This window comes from Taudactylus pleione, unplaced genomic scaffold (assembly GCF_031769625.1).
Source record: "Taudactylus pleione unplaced genomic scaffold, aTauple2 ptg000311l, whole genome shotgun sequence".
Lineage (NCBI taxonomy): Eukaryota > Metazoa > Chordata > Amphibia > Anura > Myobatrachidae > Taudactylus > Taudactylus pleione.
This window is the reverse complement of record NW_028284712.1, coordinates 1,025,067-1,049,326: the sequence shown is the minus strand read 5'-3', so window position 1 is coordinate 1,049,326 and position 24,260 is coordinate 1,025,067. Positions and strand designations below refer to the sequence as shown.

Here is a 24,260-nt window from a genome sequence, read left to right as displayed (position 1 = left end):
CTGACCTTTCGCCTTACCCTGAACCCGAAAGGAACGAAAAGCCGAACTCCGAACCTTAGCAGGCAGTGCCGCCGAAGGGAGGAAGGCCGACTTGGATTTAGCCAGGGTGTCCACTATTTTGTCCAAGTCCGGACCAAATAGTAATTCCCCATTGAAAGGTAAGGCCTCCAGACCCTTCTTTGAATCAGAGTCCGCTCTCCAGGACCGCAACCACAAGGATCGGCGGCCAGACACCGCTGCAGCCGATACCCGCGAGGTCAGCAGACTAGCATCTAAAGAAGCTTCACCAATGTAAGAAGCAGCGTCCCTCATTTGTCCCAACAACGCCCGCTGGACATCCGGAGCGTCGTCTGGGAAGGTATCTTCCAATGCATTGGCCCATCCCTCAATGGCCTTGGCCACCCAGGAGATGACCATGGACGGTCGGGCCACCGCCCCGGAGAGGGAGTAAATAGACTTTAAGCAAGTCTCAACTTTCCTGTCCGTGGGATCCTTCAGCGAGGATATCGACGGTAATGGTAAGGTGGCACCCCGAGTTAAACGGGTGACATGGGAATCCACCGCCGGTGGAGTTTCCCATTTTTTACAATGTGCCTCAGGGAAGGGGTAATTAGAAGCCAACCGCTTCTGAGGAAGGAATCTCTTACTGGGCGCCTGCCAAGCTACCGCCATATGATCCGTCAACTGATCCGACAGGGGAAACACCGCAGAAGCCACCTTAGTTTTTTTGAAACTAGGAAACTTCGACTTAGGAACCGGTGCCTCATCCTCTATAAGAAGAATAGCTCGCACCGCCCTAACTAGTGCTCGCACATTAATGGACGACTTGGTATCCATTTCCTGGACCGAGGCGTCCGAGTCAGTGTCATCAGGGACCGCCCCATCATCTGAGGAACCCTCTGAGTCCGATACCTGAGCAGCCCGTGTCATGAGTGGGCGTTTTGAAATCCTAGAAGGCATGTCAGTCTGCAACATTGACTGAAAAGCCGAGGAAGCGGCCGCCAAATTTTGCACGGAGTTGGAGAGCACATCCACCCATGGTGGAGGAGTCGCCATAGGGGCCTGAAAAGGTACCACAGGCTGCTGCGGCACAGGGGAAGCCTGTATATACATAGGCAACCCCGCATAGGGACCTACTGATTGAGACCCAGGAGGACTCCGCAATAACTGCGGGACACCCGGGGAATGGGGGATGGTCGGCTGGGGCACCGCCCTAGTAGGGAGAGCAGTCGGGACCGACAGACGGTCCGCAATAGACACCAGCACTTGAGAAAACATCGCCCACGGTGGTTCCTGCGCCAGAGAAGGTCTGGATGGGCCAGGAGCCACCTGGCATCGACTACACAGGCCATCCTGTGACAAATCCTCCCTATCTACTCCTGCAGAACAGCGTCCGCAGGAGGCCAACACCGGAGCCACTGAGCGCTCAACCTCCTCGTCTGACATGACAGAATATATTATATATCTGGCACCAGGGTAGAAGTAAAACGCACTCACCGGTGTGCTGAACAACAGCCCACAATATGGCACTGAGTAGCACACAACTGTATGTGACGGACCTCACAAATACGTGATCTATATAAGTGAGGTCAGTAGAAACGCCCCTCCCCCACACACCTGTAGGGCTTGTAGGAGAAGTAAAGGGATAGGTATAAGCTGACAGTAAGTAGAAAATAAGCACAGACGGCAGCACTAGCAATAGTCACATACCATGCAGGAAGATATCTCACTGCACCTTTACACTACAATCAACCTGCCCAGATTCAGTGTCTGGGAGGGCTATAGTGCTGTGTACGCTGTCCTTAATCAGGGGAGAGGTACACAGGGGGACCGGTCCGCGTGCTCCCTGAGATCTGCGCTGCCACTGGGAAAATGGCCGCTGGAGACCTCAGAGGAGGAGTGGCCGTGTAACTGCAGCTCAGCGACGCCAGACTGCGTGCTGAAAGGCGCGCTGAGCTGAGGGGAGGAGCCGCTGACAGGGAAGGCTTCCTCCCCTGGCTGGCCATAACCCCAGGGATGCTGGCTTCCCGCTTGCCCCTTTATCCCTGGTGGTCTAGTGGTCCCACGGGTTATGGGAGGGGCCCGCCGCCACTGCCAGCAGCCTCCGGTCTGTCCCCAGGACCGGAGGCTAAAGGACTGCATTTAAGGCATTCCGCGCGCCGCCGCTAGCCAGCGACGCGCGGCTTACCTGAATCCCCGGCGACTCCGGCAGCAGTCCTGGGAGGTAGACAGAGTCCGGAAGGTACGGACTCTACCCTCCCGCCGCGATCCCCAGATCAGTACTGGCGTCGCGGCGCCAGTCGGGGATCAGAGCGGCAGCGTGGGCGTCTGTACAGACAGCCCTTCGCTGCCGTCTGTAGTAAAAAGATTAAAATAAATAAAATCTAACTTAAAATAAAAAGCTTCTGGGGGCTGCTCCTGCAGCCCCCCTGCGCGGTGACCGACTCCGGCCGGGCACCAGCTTACACTGAGGTGCCTGTGGCTCGGGGGCGGGGTATAGAGGAGGACCCAAGTGCATCCTGGGAGCTAAAAGCTTAACTGTGTGGTGCCCATGGATCCTGTTCCAGCTATAACCCCAAGGTCAACCCTGTGGACCCCCTATGGACCCTGAAGTAGAAAGACTAAAGGTGCGTACACACTGGGCGATTAAAGTGGACGACTGAACGATAACGATATCGTTATCGTTCAGTCGTCCACTTTATCGTCCATTTTTATCACAAAAACGATGAATGATAACGACGACGTGTGTTCCCGCGGGTCGTTCGTCATCATCGGGTTAACATGCAGGCCAACCTGACGATGTCGTCAGGTTGCTGCATGTTGGGGAATGGGGGAAGAGAGCCCGGCACTGAACGATATCGTTAATGATATCGTTCAGCGGGTGTGCTCAATGTCATGAACGACATTGAGCACACCCTGCCGGGGACACACTAGACGATATCGCTCAGGCAGCATATCGTCTAGTGTGTACACACCATACGCCAAATAATCTCCCTTAAGGGGGGCATCCACTAGACGATTTTATCCCTGTCCAACCTCTAAACGATTTTCCCTTGAAATTTGATCTTCCATTCTGAACGATTTGCAAACGATCTAACGATAAACGATGTCGTTTCAATCTGTGATTGACAGCTTCCAGCTATAGTGGGTTTGGGAGGTTTGGGAGTGTCAGGGAGTGGTTCATCATTTGATCGTTCAGCATGAACGATGTGTAAACGATGTGTAAACGATGTGTAAACGATTTGTAAGCGATCTCCAAGCGATATGAAAGTGATCAAGTGAAATTGACCTGCATGTTCAGTCGATGGAGGAGACGATCAAACGAGTAGCGGGAGCGCGCATCATTCATCGTTAGAAACAATTACTGCACGATTTGCAAACGATTTTTAAACGATTGAACGATATCGTTCAATCGCCTGCTAAAATCGTCTAGTGGATGCCCCCCTTTAGACTGTAAGCCAGAGCTCGACAAATCCCGGGGGCCAGGTCGCCATGGCTACCAGATTTTGCTGCCTGGCTACTAGATTTTGCAGTGAGGGAGGAAGCAGATCCTCATCAGCTCTGGCGGAGATTCGTGCCTATAGTATTGCAGCGTTCATATCATGCACAGGAGTGCATGTGCTGAGTGTTGCCTGCTGTGACTGCTGTGCCTGTGTCCGTCCCGGCCTGCACTGATGACTCCTCTCCATCCTGGCCTGCTCTGACCCCTGCTGTCTGTCCCAGTCTACGCTGATCCTCCTGTATGTCTCGGCTGTCTACTGTCTCCTATTTCCGGTTGCATAGAGCTCTCCGGTAGTAGGGTCTATGCATGGCGGCTTCAGAGGGATAGTGGTGTGACCACGAGGGGAGGGGGGTTTTGTTGTATTTTCTGGCACCATTGTTTTATATGAAATGTGGTCCGGGAACTATAATACAATACACTATAAGTATCTCAGCGCCTGTGTCCGTCTATAGCAGGTGGGAAGAGGAGACTCGCAGTCCGTATCCACACCGCAGTGACTGACTATGGGTCTTATGTCACAGCCTGCGGCACGCGGGCAAGGCCGGCATTTCAGCGGGACTGCCCGTATTTTTAAAGAGGCAAGAATTTACAAGGCAAAACCAGGTTGGCTTGTAAATGAACCCAAGTGTCCGTATTTTTAGTGCTAAAAAAACAGACCCTCTCGCCAGAATCACACCCGTACCTGCATCTGGGAGGCTACTACATTAGGCTCTATGGCCCCATTATAATGTGATGGAGCAGATAGCAGACCGTGACGCGAGAGATGTGTAATACTGACGTAATCATCGTTCTCTCTATTTCATTATCACTGATTAGCACCAGAAACGTTCACATGCCGATATTCATCACTAGCCCAGATATGACGCCATGACGCCCGCGTGTAGCGAAGAGGTCTTACCACGGTGTCTACAGGTGTCAGACACGAAACGGCCATTGTTACGCTCCGCAATATAAGTAGGTGACAGATCTCTAACCCGTCGGCGCAGAACGTGTCACTTACCTTCATGTCGCCGATCTCAGAGGGCGCCATCAGCTGCTTCTCCAGGGTAAGTAGGGACTCTGCGGCGAGGATGATGAGACGCTGCAGTATCTGGGGAAATATAGACACATGTTATATAATGTGCCCCCAAAAATGCCCCTTATGCAGTGCCCCAGTAGTGCCCTCAGAAACACAATCAGCCGTAGTCATTATAGCAGTGTCCTAGCAAATCCCTCGCTGCCTGTATCACATACAATAAGCAATATATCCCACTGCTGACCACGGTGAGGGGGGGTCCGGTACGCAACAGGGGGGCGCCTCTGATGAGCGCTGCAATTCAACGGTCAATTTCAAATGTCCAAAGAAAAGTTGAGGACAGTTTTAGGGGGGTATCCATCAAAGCTCTGAGAGAGAGAAATATAAAGTGGCTAAAGATAATGCACCAACCAATCAGCTCCCTTCATTTTTCAAACACAGCCTGTAACATGACAGTTAGGAGCTGAATGGCTGGTGCTTTCTTTGAAGAATACCCGCCCTATGTGCTTCATAAGCGCTAAACACATCTCTGTGGCAACTCCCACTGTGACATGCCACACCCCTAACATGCACCTGCACTCTTTGGAGGGGGACGTGACCTTGCTCTGATTTAGGAATTTGAATTGTTGGAAGGTGGTAAACAGCACTTAAGCTGGGTACACACTACGACTTACAAACGCTGCTCCGTCGTCAACGTTTTCCCCGGAACTCCCGGACAAACGATATAACGCATAGACACTGTGCAATCTTACCAACGACCAAACGATATAATGCGTCGTTAACAAATTCCAAATCACTAATGATATTTCGTTTGTTTTCCAAAACACCTGACGAACATCTTAAAGATATCAGAAAAATTTAAATAATAGGCTGTACTATGACACAGATGCATGCACAGATCAGTGAGATCCGTGCATGCATGTGTGTGTAAAAATCTTGTCAAGTATTAACCTTAAAAAAAATTACATTGAGTCCCCCCCTAACAGTATACCCAGCACCGGACTTTTTAGAGCCAGTGCTGGTTGTGTAAATACAGGGGACAAAATGAGTAAGGATCCCCTGTATTTTCCATAACCAGCACCGGACTCTCTTTAGCAGGGGTGTAATGCCATAGCCAGGGGAACCCTTTCACCAGGTCCCCCGGCCAAAGCATTATACCTGCCCGCTTGTCAGCCCAGGCCGGGGATCCCTGGGGAGGTGTGGACCCCACCAATAAAAGGGTTCCCCCTCTCCAGGGCACCCCAGGCCTGGGGACCCCTATGGCTTTAGTCCCCCAGGCCTGGGGACCCCTATGGCTTTAGTCCCCCAGGACTGGCTCTGAAAAGTCCGGTGCTGGTTGTGCTTTTAGGGGGGGACCCCACGTAATTTTTATTTTATTTTAACACTCTAACAAGCTTTTTTACACACAGATGCATGGAGGTATCTCACTGACCTGTGCATGCATCTGTGTCATTCATACCTGCTCATGTTAAAATCACCAGTATGAAGCAGGTATGGGAGGGGAGTGTCCAGGGAATGTCCGTCAAGTGACAACCGCATCGTCCAGGTCGGAACGACATATCGTTTGTCGCTCGGTAGAGCTTACACACTGCACGATTTGTGGCGAATTGTTAACGAGAACGCTAGATCTTCCTGCATGTACAAAAGATTTGAGGATGCGTCCAACAACCCGCCGGAACACGCATTGGCACCGTGATAGAGCGTACACACTGGACGATATGAACGATTTGTCATTCTGATGCGTCGGAATCGACCAAATTGTTTTAAGATATCGTCTAGTGTGTACCCAGCTTAAGTGATGCCACAGTTCCTAGTGAATTCGCAGGAGCATCTCACAAACTGCCGATGGGCGCACTGTAACGCTAAGCAATGCAACATGTACGCAACTGGCGTGTCATTCATCGTCCAACTACTCTCAGCTACAGAGTCCTGGCGAATATTTCAGATGATAAAACAGCCCATTTAAAATCAGAAAATAACCAATTTCGGAGATGAAGACTTTAGTCATACTGAGGGACCAGCAGTCACTTACACGGCTGTATACCTTACATTGCTGCTTTCCATACAGTCAGCAGAGGATACACACACTAACCGCCCCCCGGGCACCGTCCTCTGCACAGGAAAATGCCCATCTGCTGGCACCAATCTGCCACCTGTCTGCACAGACTTGTTCTCCTAACGACGGCTGCTGCACCAATAATTAATGTAAATTTCCAGTCAGCCAGAACAGTAGCGCTCACACCTTTGCCAGAAAGGATTCAGCGAGCTAAGACAGGTAGGAGCCTCCGGCCTGAGGTTTCTTATCCTTTACAATGCAGCGCCCTTCATTACCCAGGTTGGCAGAGATTACAGTGCCAAGTAACTGCATGCCCAGGTCTGATTTTTGCAGTCACAGGGACGAGCGGTCCCTCTCATCTTAACCCCAACAGGGTCACGTCAAACCTGATGCAGATCTCAATAAATGTTTCTGGTCTGTTCAACACGTCGCAGATCACCAGACTGACGGGGCTACTTATAGGTTTATCCCTGTGGGCTGTACAAGTAGAGGAGATTAATCTGCACACTCCCTGGTATAACACCGGCTTTGCCACAGGAGAAATGGGAAACTCGCAGGCCCTCAGGATTTCTAGGTGGTGGCAATACTGTGAGCGGGGTGGGGGATGAGCAGGGCGGAGGCAGCAAGCTGGATACATTTGTACTATTACATACTGCACAAACATCACTACAATTATCTACAGAAAAATAAAATATTCTATAATATTAATCCTGCAGAAAGGAAAAAGTATATACAAAATGCAATACTCTACCTAGTACCTTCTACCACCAAACCCCTCTCCATATTGCTGTAGTATGGACACCGCAGGGACGCCATGTGACAGATCATGTGATCACCCCCTCACCTGGGCAGACGGCTGCCTCTTGGTCCACAGTGATATAGTCTTGTCCTTAGGGGTTGCGATGAACATTACTGGGAGCTGAGCCCGCGACGACGTGAAGTCATTCTGAATCTCTGCGATCTCAGCGTCTGAGCAAGACACAAATGGAGACGTCAGGCTTGTGCGCTGGGCGCTATAGATTAAGGCACATATTTTTCTTATCTATTAATAAAGCAAAACCTAAACAGGGTCTATTTCAGCAATCAGCGTTCGTGATGGCAGCTCCTATTATTTAATTCGCTAGCATGTTACATTGAACTTCGCATGCTACAATATATTACTGCCACATTACATCTAGATATCCCTGACACTGCACTGCTAAATATATATCACACATTACATCTATATATCCCTAACACTGCACTGCCGTATATCACACGTTACACCTATATATCCCTGACACTGCACTGCCGTATATCACACGTTACATCTATATACCCCTGACACTGCACTGCTGTATATCACACGTTACACCTATATATCCCTGACACTGCACTGCTGTATATCACACGTTACACCTATATATCCCTGACACTGCACTGCCGTATATCACACGTTACACCTATATATCCCTGACACTGCACTGCCGTATATCACACGTTACATCTATACATCCCTGACACTGTACTGCTGTATATCACACGTTACATCTATATATCCCTGACACTGCACTGCTGTATATCACACGTTACATCTATATATCCCAGACATTGCACTGCTGTATATCACACGTTACATCTATATATCCCTGACACTGCACTGCCGTATATCACACGTTCCATCTACAATCCCTGACACTGCACTGCCGTATATCACGTTACATCTATATATCCCTGACACTGCACTGCCATATAACACATTACATCTATATATCCCTGACACTGCCGTATATCACGTTACATCTATATATCCCTGACACTGCACTGCCATATCACACATTACATCTATATATCCCTGACACTGCACGTATAGCACACGTTACATCTATATATCCCTGACACTGCCGTATATCACGTTACATCTATATATCCCTGACACTGCACTGCCATATCACACATTACATCTATATATCCCTGACACTGCCGTATAGCACACGTTACATCTATATATATAACAAGAGATATGGTAAGAACTTACCTTTGTTATCTCTGTTTCTACGAAGTCCATAGGGTCCACAGGGTTGACCTTGGGGTTATAGCTGGATCTGGATCCATGGGCACCACACAGTTAAGCTTTTAGCTCCCAGGATGCACTTGGGTCCTCCTCTATACCCCGCCCCCGAGCCACAGGCACCTCAGTTGGTAAGCAGCCTAGGCCGGAGGAGAATATGGAACAGAGAGAAGGAAGACTGGAACACACAAGAAACCATACTCACAGCAATAGGAGACGGAAAACCGGTGACCAGCCACACAGCCCATTTGAAGCCAGGTGCGTCAGGGCGGGCGCCCTGTGGACCCTATGGACTTCGTAGAAACAGAGATAACAAAGGTAAGTTCTTACCATATCTCTTGTTTTCTACTTCAGGGTCCATAGGGGGTCCACAGGGTTGACCTTGGGGATGTCCCAAAGCAGTTCAACTAAGGGCGGGGACGCTCCTGTGCTGAAAGGAGCACCCGGCGCCCAAAGGAAGCATCCTGAGAGGCGAAGGTGTCAAACGCATAGAACCTCAAAAACGTTTGAATAGAAGACCAAGGCCTTACACAGCTGAACAGCAGAAGCGCCACGTCTAGCAGCCCAAGAGGGACCCACAGAACGAGTGGAATGAGCCTTAACAGAGGCTGGCACAGGTAAACCCTCTTGTGCATAAGCCTCACAAATAACGGAACGAAGCCAACGGGCTAACGTTTGTTTGTTGGCAGGCCAACCCCTCTTGTGAAAACCAAAGAGGATAAACAAGGAATCAGACTTCCTAACCGAAGCCGTCCGGTCTACATAAATTCTAAGCGCCCGGACCACATCTAAGGAAGTCTCACCAGCTGAAAGATCAGGGGACTGAAAAGCTGGCACAACAAGTTCCTGATTAATGTGGAACTTCGAGACCACTTTGGGCAAAAACTCAGGACGAGTGCGGAGCACCGCTCTGTCCTGGTGAAAAATCAGGAAAGGAGGGCGACAGGAAAGCGCCCCCAATTCAGACACCCTCCTGGCCGAAGCAATTGCCAGGAGAAAAACCGTCTTAAATGTCAGCCACTTGAGCTCCACCGCCTCAAGAGGCTCAAACGGAGGACCCTGCAGGACCCGTAGCACCACCGCCAAGTCCCAAGGAGCCACAGGAGGCACAAAGGGAGGCTGGATCCTGAGAACACCCTGGAAAAAGGTGTGAACGTCTGGTAGTATTGCAATCCGCCGTTGAAACCACACGGACAAGGCGGACACATGAACCTTCAGAGATGCAAGGCGTAAGCCGAGATCCAATCCTGACTGAAGAAATTCCAAGATCCTAGAAACTCGGAACACCTGAGGATCATAATGTCTGGACTCACACCACTGAAAGTAAGTGTGCCACACTCTGTGATAAATCCGTGCTGAAGCAGGCTTGCGTGCCCTGAGCATGGTACCAATAACCGAACTGGAGAAGCCCCGAGACCTCAAGACGGCTGTCTCAAGAGCCACGCCGTCAAAGACAGCCGACCCAGATCCGGGTAAAGGCAGGGCCCCTGAGACAACAGGTCCCGACGCTGAGGAAGAAGGTACGGAGCGTCGATGGAGAGGCTCCTGAGATCGGAGTACCAAGGACGTCTGGGCCACGCCGGAGCTACCAGCACGAGCATGCCGCCGTCCTGCTTGAATTTCCGCAGAACCCGAGGAAGCAGGGATAGCGGAGGAAACAGATACGCCAGGTGAAACGTCCATTTCACCGACAGCGCGTCCACCAGACTTGCGCCTGCGTCTCTTGTCCTTGACCCGTAAACGGGCAACTTGTGATTGTGACGGGAGGCCATCAAGTCCAGTTCCGGCAGTCCCCACCTGTCCACGAGTAGCTGAAACACCTCTGGGTGAAGCGACCATTCCCCGGGATGCACGTCGTGACAGCTGAGGAAGTCCGCCTCCCAATTGAGGACTCCGGGGATGAAGACCGCCGAGATCGCCGGAATGTGACCCTCCGCCCAAGTCAGGATACGAGACACCTCCGACATCGCTGCCTGACTGCGAGTTCCGCCTTGGTGGTTGATATACGCCACCGTGGTGGCGTTGTCGGACTGCACCTGTACCGCCCTTCCGTGAAGAGCGGGGCCGGACGACTGCAGGGCCCTGTATACTGCCCGCAGTTCCAGGATGTTGATGGGGAGAAGTGCTTCTTCCGCTGACCAACGACCCTGAAGCGACAAAGAGCCGGTCACTGCCCCCCAACCCCGGAGACTGGCATCCGTCGTGAGCAGGACCCAGTCCGGGATCCAAAATGGGCGCCCCTCGACCAGATGAGCTGTCTGAAGCCACCAAGCCAAAGATTGCCGAACGTCCGGAGACAACACCAGCACCTGAGAGCGGATCCGGTGAGGTAACCCGTTCCATTCTGATAGAATCAGCCCCTGCAGGGGCCGGGAATGGAACTGGGCAAATTCCACCATGTCGAATGTCGACACCATGGACCCCAGAACTCTCATAGCCGAATGGACCGACAGGCGGCAACGGCTCAGGCAACTGTGTATCCGCAGCTGTAGGGAGGCGACCTTCTCCGGAGTCAGGAAGATCCTTTGCTGACGCGAATCCAGCAGGGCTCCCAAATGAACCATCCGCTGTGATGGAATCAGGGAGGACTTTTTCCAATTTATCAACCACCCGTGTGCTTGCAGGCAAGCGATCGTCAGGTGGAGATGTTGAAGCAGTACCTCCGGGGAGCTCGCCAGCAACAGGAGGTCGTCCAGATACGGCAGCAGCCGTACATTCTGGTTCCGAAGATGTGCGGCCATGACCGCCATAATCTTCGTGAACACCCTCGGTGCCGTGGAGAGACCAAAGGGTAGCGCCCGGAACTGATAGTGGCGTTGAAGGATAGCGAACCTCAGATACCGCTGGTGTGAAGATGCTATCGGAACATGGAGGTAGGCGTCCTGGATGTCCAGGGACACCATGTAATCCCCCGGTTCCATCGCCAGAATGATGGAACGTAACGTTTCCATCCTGAACTTGGGAACTCTGAGGAATTTGTTCAGAGACTTCAAGTTGAGGATAGGGCGATGAGAACCATTGGGTTTCTGCACCAGAAACAGAGACGAATAATGCCCCGTCCCTCGTTGTGATAGAGGAACGGGAACAATGACCCCTGCTTTCAGCAAGGACTCTATAGCCTCCTGAACCTGTAACGCCTTGGCCTTGTCCTGAGAAGGACTTGTGCAGAAAAACTGGTGGGGTGGTCTGTGCCGAAAAGACAGGGCGTACCCCTGGGAGACCACTTCTCGAACCCAGGCATTCGTGGTGGTATTGTGCCAGCACTGGGCAAATAGAAGAAGTCGGCCTCCCACTCTGAGGTCCCCCAGAGGGAGGCCCGTCCCATCAGGCCGCAGGTTTATCTTCCTGCTTGGAAGAAGGGCGCCGAGCACTCCAGGCTTGCTTCTTGGGTTTAGAGGCAGTCTTACTCGCAGACTGTCTCGGGAAGGACTGACCTTTCGCCTTACCCTGAACCCGAAAGGAACGAAAAGCCGAACTCCGAACCTTAGCAGGCAGTGCCGCCGAAGGGAGGAAGGCCGACTTGGATTTAGCCAGGGTGTCCACTATTTTGTCCAAGTCCGGACCAAATAGTAATTCCCCATTGAAAGGTAAGGCCTCCAGACCCTTCTTTGAATCAGAGTCCGCTCTCCAGGACCGCAACCACAAGGATCGGCGGCCAGACACCGCTGCAGCCGATACCCGCGAGGTCAGCAGACTAGCATCTAAAGAAGCTTCACCAATGTAAGAAGCAGCGTCCCTCATTTGTCCCAACAACGCCCGCTGGACATCCGGAGCGTCGTCTGGGAAGGTATCTTCCAATGCATTGGCCCATCCCTCAATGGCCTTGGCCACCCAGGAGATGGCCATGGACGGTCGGGCCACTGCCCCGGAGAGGGAGTAAACAGACTTTAAGCAAGTCTCAACTTTCCTGTCCGTGGGATCCTTCAGCGAGGATATCGACGGTAATGGTAAGGTGGCGCCCCGAGTTAAACGGGTGACATGGGAATCCACCGCCGGTGGAGTTTCCCATTTTTTACAATGTGCCTCAGGGAAGGGGTAATTAGAAGCCAACCGCTTCTGAGGAAGGAATCTCTTACTGGGCGCCTGCCAAGCTACCGCCATATGATCCGTCAACTGATCCGACAGGGGAAACACCGCAGAAGCCACCTTAGTTTTTTTGAAACTAGGAAACTTCGACTTAGGAACCGGTGCCTCATCCTCTATAAGAAGAATAGCTCGCACATTAATGGACGACTTGGTATCCATTTCCTGGACCGAGGCGTCCGAGTCAGTGTCATCAGGGACCTCCCCATCATCTGAGGAACCCTCTGAGTCCGATACCTGAGCAGCCCGTGTCATGAGTGGGCGTTTTGAAATCCTAGAAGGCATGTCAGTCTGCAACATTGACTGAAAAGCCGAGGAAGCGGCCGCCAAATTTTGCACGGAGTTGGAGAGCACATCCACCCATGGTGGAGGAGTCGCCATAGGGGCCTGAAAAGGTACCACAGGCTGCTGCGGCACAGGGGAAGCCTGTATATACATAGGCAACCCCGCATAGGGACCTACTGATTGAGACCCAGGAGGACTCCGCAATAACTGCGGGACACCCGGGGAATGGGGGATGGTCGGCTGGGGCACCGCCCTAGTAGGGAGAGCAGTCGGGACCGACAGACGGTCCGCAATAGACACCAGCACTTGAGAAAACATCGCCCACGGTGGTTCCTGCGCCAGAGAAGGTCTGGATGGGCCAGGAGCCACCTGGCATCGACTACACAGGCCATCCTGTGACAAATCCTCCCTATCTACCGGAGCCACTGAGCGCTCAACCTCCTCGTCTGACATGACAGAATATATTATATATCTGGCACCAGGGTAGAAGTAAAACGCACTCACCGGTGTGCTGAACAACAGCCCACAATATGGCACTGAGTAGCACACAACTGTATGTGACGGACCTCACAAATACGTGATCTATATAAGTGAGGTCAGTAGAAACGACCCTCCCCCACACACCTGTAGGGCTTGTAGGAGAAGTAAAGGGATAGGTATAAGCTGACAGTAAGCGGAAAATAAGCACAGACAGGCAGCACTAGCAAAAGTCACATACCATGCAGAAGTAATACTCACTGCAACTTTACACTACAATCAACCTGCCCAGATTCAGTGTCTGGGAGGGCTATATTGCTGTGTACGCTGTCCTTAATCAGGGGAGAGTTACACAGGGGGACCGGTCCGCGTGCTCCCTGAGATCTGGGCTGCCACTGGGAAAATGGCCGCTGGAGACCTCAGAGGAGGAGTGGCCGAGTAGATGCAGCTCAGCGACGCCAGACTATGTGCTGAAAGGCGCGCTGAGCTGAGGGGAGGAGCCGCTGACAGGGAAGGCTTCCTCCCCTGGCTGGCCATAACCCCAGGGATGCTGGCTTCCCGCTTGCCCCTTTATCCCTGGTGGTCTAGTGGTCCCACGGGTTATGGGGGGGGCCCGCCGCCACTGCCAGCAGCCTCCGGTCTGTCCCCAGGACCGGAGGCTAAAGGACTGCATTTAAGGCATTCCGCGCGCCGCCGCTAGCCAGCGACGCGCGGCTTACCTGAATCCCCGGCGACTCCGGCAGCAGTCCTGGGAGGTAGACAGAGTCCGGCTAGTACGGACTCTGCCCTCCCGCCGCGATCCCCAGATCAGTACTGGCGTTGCGGCGCCAGTCGGGGATCAGAGCGGCAGCGTAGGCGTCTGTACAGACAGCCCTTCGCTGCAGTCTGTAGTAAAAAGAGATTAAAAATAAATAAAATCTAACTTAAAATAAAAAGCTTCTGGGGGCTGCTCCTGCAGCCCCCCTGCGCGGTGACCGACTCCGGCCGGGCACCAGCTTACACTGAGGTGCCTGTGGCTCGGGGGCGGGGTATAGAGGAGGACCCAAGTGCATCCTGGGAGCTAAAAGCTTAACTGTGTGGTGCCCATGGATCCTGTTCCAGCTATAACCCCAAGGTCAACCCTGTGGACCCTATGGACCCTGAAGTAGAAATATATATATCCCAGACACTGCACTGCCGTATATCACACGTTACATCTACATATCCCTGACACTGCACTGCCATATCACACATTACATCTATATATCCCTGACACTGCCGTATATCACCTTACATCTATATATCCCTGACACTGCACTGCCATATCACACATTACATCTATATATCCCTGACACTGCCGTATATCACACGTTACGTCTATATATATCCCTGACACTGCACTGCTGTATATCACACGTTACATCTATATATCCCTGACACTGCACTGCAGTATATCACACGTTACATCTATATATCCCTGACACTGCACTGCTGTATATCACACGTTACATCTACATATATCCCTGACACTGCACGTATATCACACGTTACATCTACATATATCCCTGACACTGCACTGCCGTATATATCACACGTTACATTTATATATCCCTGTCACTGCACTGCCGTATATCACACGTTACATCTATATATCCGACACTGCACTGCCGTATATATCACACGTTACATCTATATATCCGACACTGCACTGCCGTATATCACACGTTACATCTATATATATCCCTGACACTGCACGCATATCACACGTTACATCTATATATATCCCTGACACTGCACTGCCGTATATCACACGTTACGTCTATATATATCCCTGACACTGCAGTGCCGTATATCACACGTTACATCTATATATCCCTGACACTGCACTATATTTATTTATTTATTTATTAACAGTTTTTTATATAGCGCAGCATATTCCGTTGCGCTTTACAATTGTAAACATTAATAGAACAAAACTGGGTAATAACAGACAGATATATAGGTAGGAAGTATATCACACGTTACATCTATATATCCCTAACACTGCACTGCCGTATATCACACGTTACATCTATATATCCCTGACACTGCACTGCCGTATATATCACACGTTACATCTATATATCCCTGACACTGCACTGCCGTATATCACACGTTACATCTATATATCCCTGACTCTGCATGCACTGCCGAATATCACACGTTACATCTATATATCACTGACAATGCACTGCCGTATATCACACGTTACATCTATATATCCCTGACACTACACTGCCATATATCACACGTTACATCTTTATATCCCTGACACTGCACTGCTGTATATCACACGTTACATCTATATATCCCTCACACTGCACTGCTGTATATCACACGTTACATCTATATATCCCTGACACTGCACTGCTGTATATCACAAGTTACATCTATATATCCCTGACACTGCACTGCTGTATATCACAAGTTACATCTATATATCCCTGACACTGCACTGCCAAATATATCACAGGTTACACCTATATATCCCTGACACTGCACTGCCGTATATATCACAGGTTACACCTATATATCCGACACTGCACTGCTGTATATCACACGTTACACCTATATATCCCTGACACTGCACTGCCGTATATCACACGTTACACCTATATATCCCTGACACTGCACTGCCATATATCACACGTTACATCTATATATCCCTGACACAGCACTGCTGTATATCACACGTTACATCTATACATCCCTGACACTGCACTGCACGTATATCACACGTTACATCTATATATCCCTGACACTGCACTGCCGTATATCACACGTTACATCTTTATATCCCTGACACTGCACTGCCGTATATCACAGGTTACATCTATATATCCCTGACACTGCACTGCCGTATATCACACGTTACATCTATATATCCCTGAGACACTGCACTGCCTTATATCACACGTTACATCTATATATCCCTGACACTGCACTGCTGTATAGCACACGTTACATCTACATATATCCCTGACACTGCACGTATATCACACGTTACATCTACATATATCCCTGACACTACACGTATATCACACGTTACATCTATATATCCCTGACACTGCACTGCCGTATATCACATGTTACACCTATATATCCCTGGCACTGCCGTATAACAAGAGATATGGTAAGAACTTACCTTTGTTATCTCTGTTTCTACGAAGTCCATAGGGTCCACAGGGTTGACCTTGGGGGTATAGCTGGATCTGGATCCACGGGCACCACGCAGTTAAAGCTTTGCTGCTCCCAGGATGCACTTGGGTCCGTCCTCCTCTATACCCCGCCCCCGACCACAGGCACCTCAGTTGGTAAGCAGCTAAGGCCGGAGGAGGAGACTAAACAGAGAGAAGGAAGACTGGAACACACAAGAAACCATACTCACAGAAATGGGAAACGGAAAACCGGTGACCAGCCACACAGCCCATTTGAAGCCAGGTGCGTCAGGGCGGGCGCCCTGTGGACCCTATGGACTTCGTAGAAACAGAGATAACAAAGGTAAGTTCTTACCATATCTCTTGTTTTCTACTTCAGGGTCCATAGGGGGTCCACAGGGTTGACCTTGGGGATGTCCCAAAGCAGTTCAACTAAGGGCGGGGACGCTCCTGTGCTGAAAGGAGTACCTGGCGCCCAAAGGATGCATCCTGAGAGGCGAAGGTGTCAAACGCATAGAACCTCAAAAACGTTTGAATTGAAGACCAAGTGGCCGCCTTACACAGCTGAACACGCGGAGGCGCCACGTCTAGCAGCCCAAGAGGGACCCACAGAACGAGTGGAATGAGCCTTAACAGAGGCTGGCACAGGTAAACCCTCCTGTGCATAAGCCTCACAAATAACGGAACGAAGCCAATGGGCTAACGTTTGCTTGTTGGCAGGCCAACCCCTCTTGTGAAAACCGAAGAGGACAGACAAAGAATCCGACTTCCTAACCGAAGCAGTCCGGTCCACATAGATTCTAAGTGCCCGGACTACATCTAAGGAAGCCTCACCAGCTGAAAGATCAGGTGACTGAAAAGCTGGCACAACAAGTTCCTGATTAATGTGGAACTTTGAGACCACTTTGGGCAAAAACTCAGGACGCGTGCGGAGCACCTCCCTGTCCTGGTGAAAAAACAGAAAAGGAGGGCGACAGGAAAGCGCCCCCAATTCTGACACCCTCCTGGCAGAAGCAATTGCCAGGAGAAAAATGGTCTTAACCGTCAGCCACTTGAGCTCCACCGACTCAAGCGGCTCAAAAGGAGGACCCTGCAAGACCCGCAGTACCACCGCCAAGTCCCAAGGAGCCACCGGAGGCACGAAGGGAGGCTGGATCCTGAGAACACCTTGGAAAAAGGTGTGAACATCTGGCAGTGTAGCAATCCGTCGCTGAAACCACACGGACAAAGCAGACACATGAACCTTCAGAGAGGCCAGGCGTAAGCCGAGGTCCAAACCCGATTGAAAAAACTCCAAGATTCTGGAAACCCGGAACACCTGCGGATCATAGTTTCTGGATTCACACCACTGAAAATAAGTGCGCCACACCCTGTGGTAAATCCGCGCGGAAGCAGGCTTGCGTGCCCTAAGCATGGTACCAATGACCGAACTGGAGAAACCCCTAGACCTCAAGACGGCTGTCTCAAGAGTCACCCCGTCAAAGACAGCCGACCCAGATCCAGGTAAAGGCAGGGCCCTTGAGACAACAGGTCCCGACGCTGAGGGAGAAGGTATGGAGCGTCGATGGAGAGGCACCTCAGATCGGAGTACCAAGGACGTCTGGGCCACGCCGGAGCTACCAGCACGAGCGTGCCGCCGTCCTGCTTGAATTTCCGCAGAACCCGAGGAAGCAGGGATATCGGAGGAAATAGATATGCCAGGTGAAACGTCCATTTCACCGACAGTGCGTCTACCAGACAGGCGTCTGCGTCTCTTGTCCTTGACCCGTAAACGGGCAACTTGTGATTGTGACGGGAGGCCATCAAGTCCAGCTCCAGCAGCCCCCACCTGTCCACGAGTAGCTGAAACACCTCTGGGTGAAGCGACCATTCCCCGAGATGCACGTCGTGACGGCTGAGGAAGTCCGCCTCCCAATTGAGGACTCCGGGGTTGATGTGCGCCACCGTGGTGGCGTTGTCGGACTGCACCTGAACCGCCCTTCCATGAAGAGCGGGGCCGGAAGACTGCAGGGCCCTGTATACTGCCCGCAGTTCCAGGATGTTGATGGGGAGAAGTGCTGCTTCCGCGGACCAACGACCCTGAAGCGATAATGAGCCGGTCACTGCCCCCCAACCCCGGAGACTGGCATCCGTCGTGAGCAGGACCCAGTCCGGGATCCAAAAGGGGCGCCCCTCGACCAGATGCGCTGTCTGAAGCCACCAAGCCAAAGACTGCCGAACCTCCGGGGACAACACCAGCATCTGAGAGCGGATCCGGTGAGGTAACCCGTTCCATTCTGATAGAATCAGCCCCTGCAGGGGCCGGGAATGGAACTGGGCAATTTCCACCATGTCGAATGTCGACACCATGGACCCCAGAACTCTCATAGCTGAATGGACCGACAGGCGGCAACTGCTCAGGCAACTGTGTATCCGCAGCTGCAGGGAGGAGACCTTCTCCGGAGTCAGGAAAATCCGTTGCTAACGAGAATCCAGCAGGGCTCCCAAATGAACCATCCGCTGTGATGGAATCAGGGAGGACTTCTTCCAATTTATCAACCACCCGTGTGCTTGAAGACAAGCAATGGTCAGGTGGAGATGTCGAAGAAGCACCTCCGGGGAGCTCGCCAGCAGCAGCAGATCGTCCAGGTATGGCAACAGACGTATACCCTGACCCCGAAGGTGGGCAGCCATAACTGCCATCACCTTGGTGAACACCCTCGGAGCCGTGGAAAGGCCGAAAGGCAACTCCCGAAATTGGTAGTGATGGTTCAGGATAGCAAACCTCAGATACCGCTGATGTGCCGGTGCTATGGGCACATGGAGATAGGCGTCCTGGATATCGAGGGAGACCATATAATCCCCGGGTTCCATCGCCAGAATGATGGAACGTAACGTTTCCATCCTGAACTTGGGAACTCTGAGGTATCTGTTCAGAGACTTCAAATTCAGGATAGGGCGATGAGAACAATTGGGTTTCTGCACCAGAAACAGAGTAGAATAGTACCCCGTCCCGCGCTGAGACTGCGGAACGGGAACAATGACCCTGCTTGTAGCAAGGATTCTATAGCTACCTGAATCTGGCCTGCTTTGGTCTTGGCCAGAGAAGGACTCGTGCAGAAAAACTGGTGGGGCGGACTGAACCGAAAAGACAGGGCGTACCACTGAGAGACTACTTCTCGAACCCAGGCATCCGTGGTGGTATTGTGCCAACACTGGGCGAATTGGAGAAGTCGGCCTCCCACTCTGGGGTCCCCCAGAGAGAGGCCCGTCCCATCAGGCAGCAGGCTTATTCTCCTGCTTGGAAGAAGGGCGCCGAGCACTCCATGCCTGCTTCTTGGGCTTGGGTGCGGCCTTGGTCACCGAATGTCTCGGGAAGGACTGGCCCTTGGCCTTACCCTGAACCCGAAAGGACCGAAAGGCAGAGCTCCTCACTTTAGCCGGCGCAGAGGCCGAAGGGAGGAAAGCCGACTTGGACTTAGCCAAAGTATCCACTATTTTGTCCAAATCCGGACCAAATAGTAAATCACCATTAAAAGGCAAGGCCTCCAGACCCTTTTTTGAATCTGCATCAGTCCTCCAGGACCTCAGGCACAGGGAGCGCCGAGCAGACACCGCTGCAGCCGACACCCTAGAAGTGAGCAGGCTGGCATCCAAAGACGCTTCCCCGATATAGGAAGCTGCATCCCGCATCTGTCCCACTAACGCTCTCTGGCTATCCGGAGCCTCATCAGGAAAGGTATCCTCCAAGGCATTGGCCCAGGCCTCAATGGCTTTAGCCACCCAGGAGATAGCCATGGACGGGCGAGCCACCGCCCCGGAAAGAGAATAAATGGACTTTAAACAAGTCTCCACCTTCCTGTCCGTGGGATCCTTCAAAGAGGAGATAGACGGCAATGGCAGCGTCGCGCTTTTGATCAAGAGGGTAACGTGGGAATCCACCGCCGGCGGAGTCTCCCATTTCCTGCAATGAGCTTCAGGAAAAGGATAGTTAGCCGCCAACCTCTTCTGTGGATGGAACCTCTTACTGGGTAATTGCCAGGCCGCCGCCATATGATCCGTTAATTGATCAGACAGGGGGAACACAGTTGAAGTCACCTTGGCCTTTTTAAAATTAGGAAACTTCGACCTAGGAGCCGGCGCATCATCCTCAACATGTAGGATAGCCCGCACCGCCCTAACTAAGGCTGGAACATTAATGGAGGACTTAGCTTCCACCTCCTGCCCTTTGGCATCAGAGTCAGAGTCCTCATGAATTTCTCCATCATCTGAGGACACTTCCGAGTCCGACAACTGCGCAGCTAGTGAACTCACAACCGGACGTTTAGACGCCCTTGGTGGCACATCACTTTGCAACATCGACTGAAACGCCGAGGATGAAGCCGCCAGACTCTGTACGGAGCTGGAGAGAACAACCACCCAAGGCGTAGGAGCCGTCGGAGCAAAACTCTGCAAAGGCACTACAGACTGACGCGTCACTGGGGGAGACTGCACATACACAGGCAGTCCCGAGTAAGGACCCACAGTCTGGGCCCCGGGGGGAGACCGCAATATTTGCGGAGCACCCGGGGAATGGGAGATGGTGGGCTGAGGCAACGCCCTAGAAGGGACCGCTGATGGGACCGATAACCGGTCCACAATAGACGCCAGCACCTGTGAAAACATCGCCCAAGGAGGGTCCTGTGACAAAGGGGGGTTGGAGGGGCCCGGTACCAGCTGGCACCGCCCGCACAGACCATCCTGAGATAAGTCCTCCCCATCAACTCCAGCAGCACAGCGTCTGCAGGAAAACAACACAGGAGCCACAGAGCGCTCAGTCTCCTCATCAGACATGATACCGTAAATACACAAGAAATACGTATCACCAGAGGAATTACGGTTTTAACACCCGCGCACTCACCAGTATGCGACACAACAGCCCAGATATGGTACTGTGTAGCACACAACAGTATGTGACTGACCCCACAAATACGTGATTTATATAAGTGAGGGTATCAGAAAAACAAGAGATGTTATCTCTGTTTCAACGAAGTCCATAGGGTCCACAGGGTTGACCTTGGGGTATAGGTTGGGAACCAAATCCGGGCACCACGCAATTAAAGCTTTTAGCTCCCAGGATGCACTTGGGTCCACTCTCCCTATAACCCCTCCCCCCAGCCAGAGGCACCTCAGTTTGTAAGTAGCCAAAGGCCGGAGGAGGAGAGAAAAAGAGAGAGAAAACTGGAACACTCAAGAACCATTCTCACAGAAAAGGAGACGGGAAACCGGTGACCAGTAACACAGCCCATATGAAGCCAGGTGCGTCAGGGCGGGCGCCCTGTGGACCCTATGGACTTCGTAGAAACAGAGATAACAAAGGTAAGTTCTTACCATATCTCTTGTTTTCTACTTCAGGGTCCATAGGGGGTCCACAGGGTTGACCTTGGGGATGTCCCAAAGCAGTTCAACCAAGGGTGGGGACGCTCCTGTGCTGAGAGGAGAATCCGCCGCCAAACAGGAAGCATCCTGAGAGGCAAAGGAAACCAATGCCTAGAACCTTAAAAAAAGGTGTGGACAGAAGACCACGTGGCCACCTAGCAAGGCAAAACAGCCAAGGCGCCACAGCGAGCCGCCCACAAGGGTTACATGGCCCGAGAAAAAACAAGCATCAACAACAGAAAGGCCTACCCATGTGTAGGCCCCTGAAGAAGACATACGAGGCCATCCAGCCAACATTTGGCCATAGGCCGGCCATCCTTTCCTGTTAAAACCAGAAATCTCAGACCACCAATAAGGAGTCCGATTTCCGTAAGTAACTTGAACGGATCACATAAACCCACAGAGGCCGGACCACAGTCAATGAGGCCAAACCAGCCGAGAGGACTGGGGACTGAATGGCCGTACCATAAGTTCCAGAATAATATGGAACCTAAAAACCACATTAAGAAGAAACACAGGGCGAGAACAACTCACACCCTGACATGATGCCCTCCAGAAGAGGGAGCCACATGAGAACGCTCCCAATTCCGACACTCACCTGGTCGATATAAACACCCTGAGAGAAAGAGAGAGCCAAAGCAATAGACCATGTAATGGCTATCACAACCAGCGGTTCCATTGACTGTCCCCGGAGGGAATGAATAACCACTACTAACTCCCAAGGAGCCCCTAGGGAGGATAAATGGAAGCATAATCCAGAAAAACACTCCAAAGGATGAACTGGATACCAGAGTGGAGCAATTCCACATCTTAACCATACTGACAGTGTAGAGATCCGCACTGTCAGGAAGGCCATGCCGAGGGTGAAACCCAAGCCAGCCGGCAGGAATGCCAGAATATCTGGAAATCCTGGACACCGGAGAATCGTATCGACAGGTACGATACCATAAGAATTATGTATGCCACAGTCCGTGGCAGATGCCAGCAAAGTCTGGCCTATCTGCTCTAAACATCTCAATGAAGACAGAGCCAGGGAAGCCCTAGGACCACAGTAGGGGCGCAGTCAAAGACAAACGATCCAGGTCTAGGGAAAAACAAGGACCCTGAGACAACAGGTCCAGATAGTGAAGCAGTAGGAACAGAGCATCGATGAGGAGACTCCGAAAATCTTAGTACCAGTGATGTCTGGGACAAACTGGAGCCCCCAGAAGGAAAGCCCTTCCGTCTCTAATTAAACTTCCGAAGACCTCGAGGAAGAAGGGAGACCGGAGGACACAGGTACACAAAGTGGAAAGACCACTTCACTGACAAAGAGTCACTGAAGGTAGCTTCAGTACTCCTAGAGCTGGACTGTAACACCGGCAATGTGTGATAGAGTCAGAAGGCCATGAGGATCAATCACCTCAGGGAGGCCCCCTCTGCTCACCAGGAGTTGAAACCTGTCTTGGAGAAGAGACTAGTCCCCGGAATGCACGTCGTGACGGCTGAGGAAGCCCGCTTCCCAACGGAGAGCTCCCGGAATGAACATTGCAGAGTTGGCCAGGAGAAGAATGTATGACATTCCTGTCATTGCCACCCAACTACCAATGTTGCCTAGATGGAAGCCACTGTTGTGACACTGTCGGACTGAACCTATTCAGGTTTACCGTGACATATGGGTTAGGCCAGAGTGAAGGCCCAAGACAGCCTAAAGTACCAACAAGTTAAGTGGCAGGGCGGAAGCGACAGACGTCCAGCTGCCCCGAAACGAATGCGGACCAGACACTGTCTGTAGCAAAGAATACCCTGGACGAGATGGCCATAGCCACCCGGACAGAAACCGACTCGCCTCCAGAGAGAGCATCATCGTGCGAACAGCGATCCGATGGAAAAAACTCGATCCATCCGGAGAGGAGTCAATTATGGCAAGGCCTGGAATGTAACTGAGCACATTCCACCCTACCAAAAGGTAGACACTCTGGTAGACCGCGCATCACCAAGAGTAATGACATATGTCGACTGCGTAGACATCAACACACTCCAAGTTGAAGAGCTGAGATCTTGTCTTACGCCAGAAAAATTCTAAGATTCTGAGAATCCAGCAGCGCTCCCAGATGAAGAATACCCTGTGAGGGATGCAGGGAGGACTTTTTCTCAGTTGACTACTTATCTGTGCCGAGAAGAAACCACGGTTAGCCTGACCTAGCGGTAAAGTACCCCGGTGATCCTGCCGCCCAGAT

General features: G+C 51.8%; 1 protein-coding gene across 2 annotated transcripts in view; it reads right to left on the bottom strand.

Annotated features, from left to right (window-relative positions):
- Positions 1 to 24,260, bottom strand: part of NOL6 (nucleolar protein 6) — a 106,121-nt gene that overhangs the window by 29,070 nt on the left and 52,791 nt on the right. For both annotated transcript variants that reach the window (XM_088442407.1, XM_088442408.1), the window contains exons 22-23: positions 7,418 to 7,542; positions 4,503 to 4,592 (exon numbers count right to left, since the gene is read on the bottom strand). In XM_088442407.1, the coding sequence (XP_088298533.1) occupies positions 4,503 to 4,592; positions 7,418 to 7,542 (215 nt within the window). The remainder of the gene's footprint in view (positions 1 to 4,502; positions 4,593 to 7,417; positions 7,543 to 24,260) is intronic.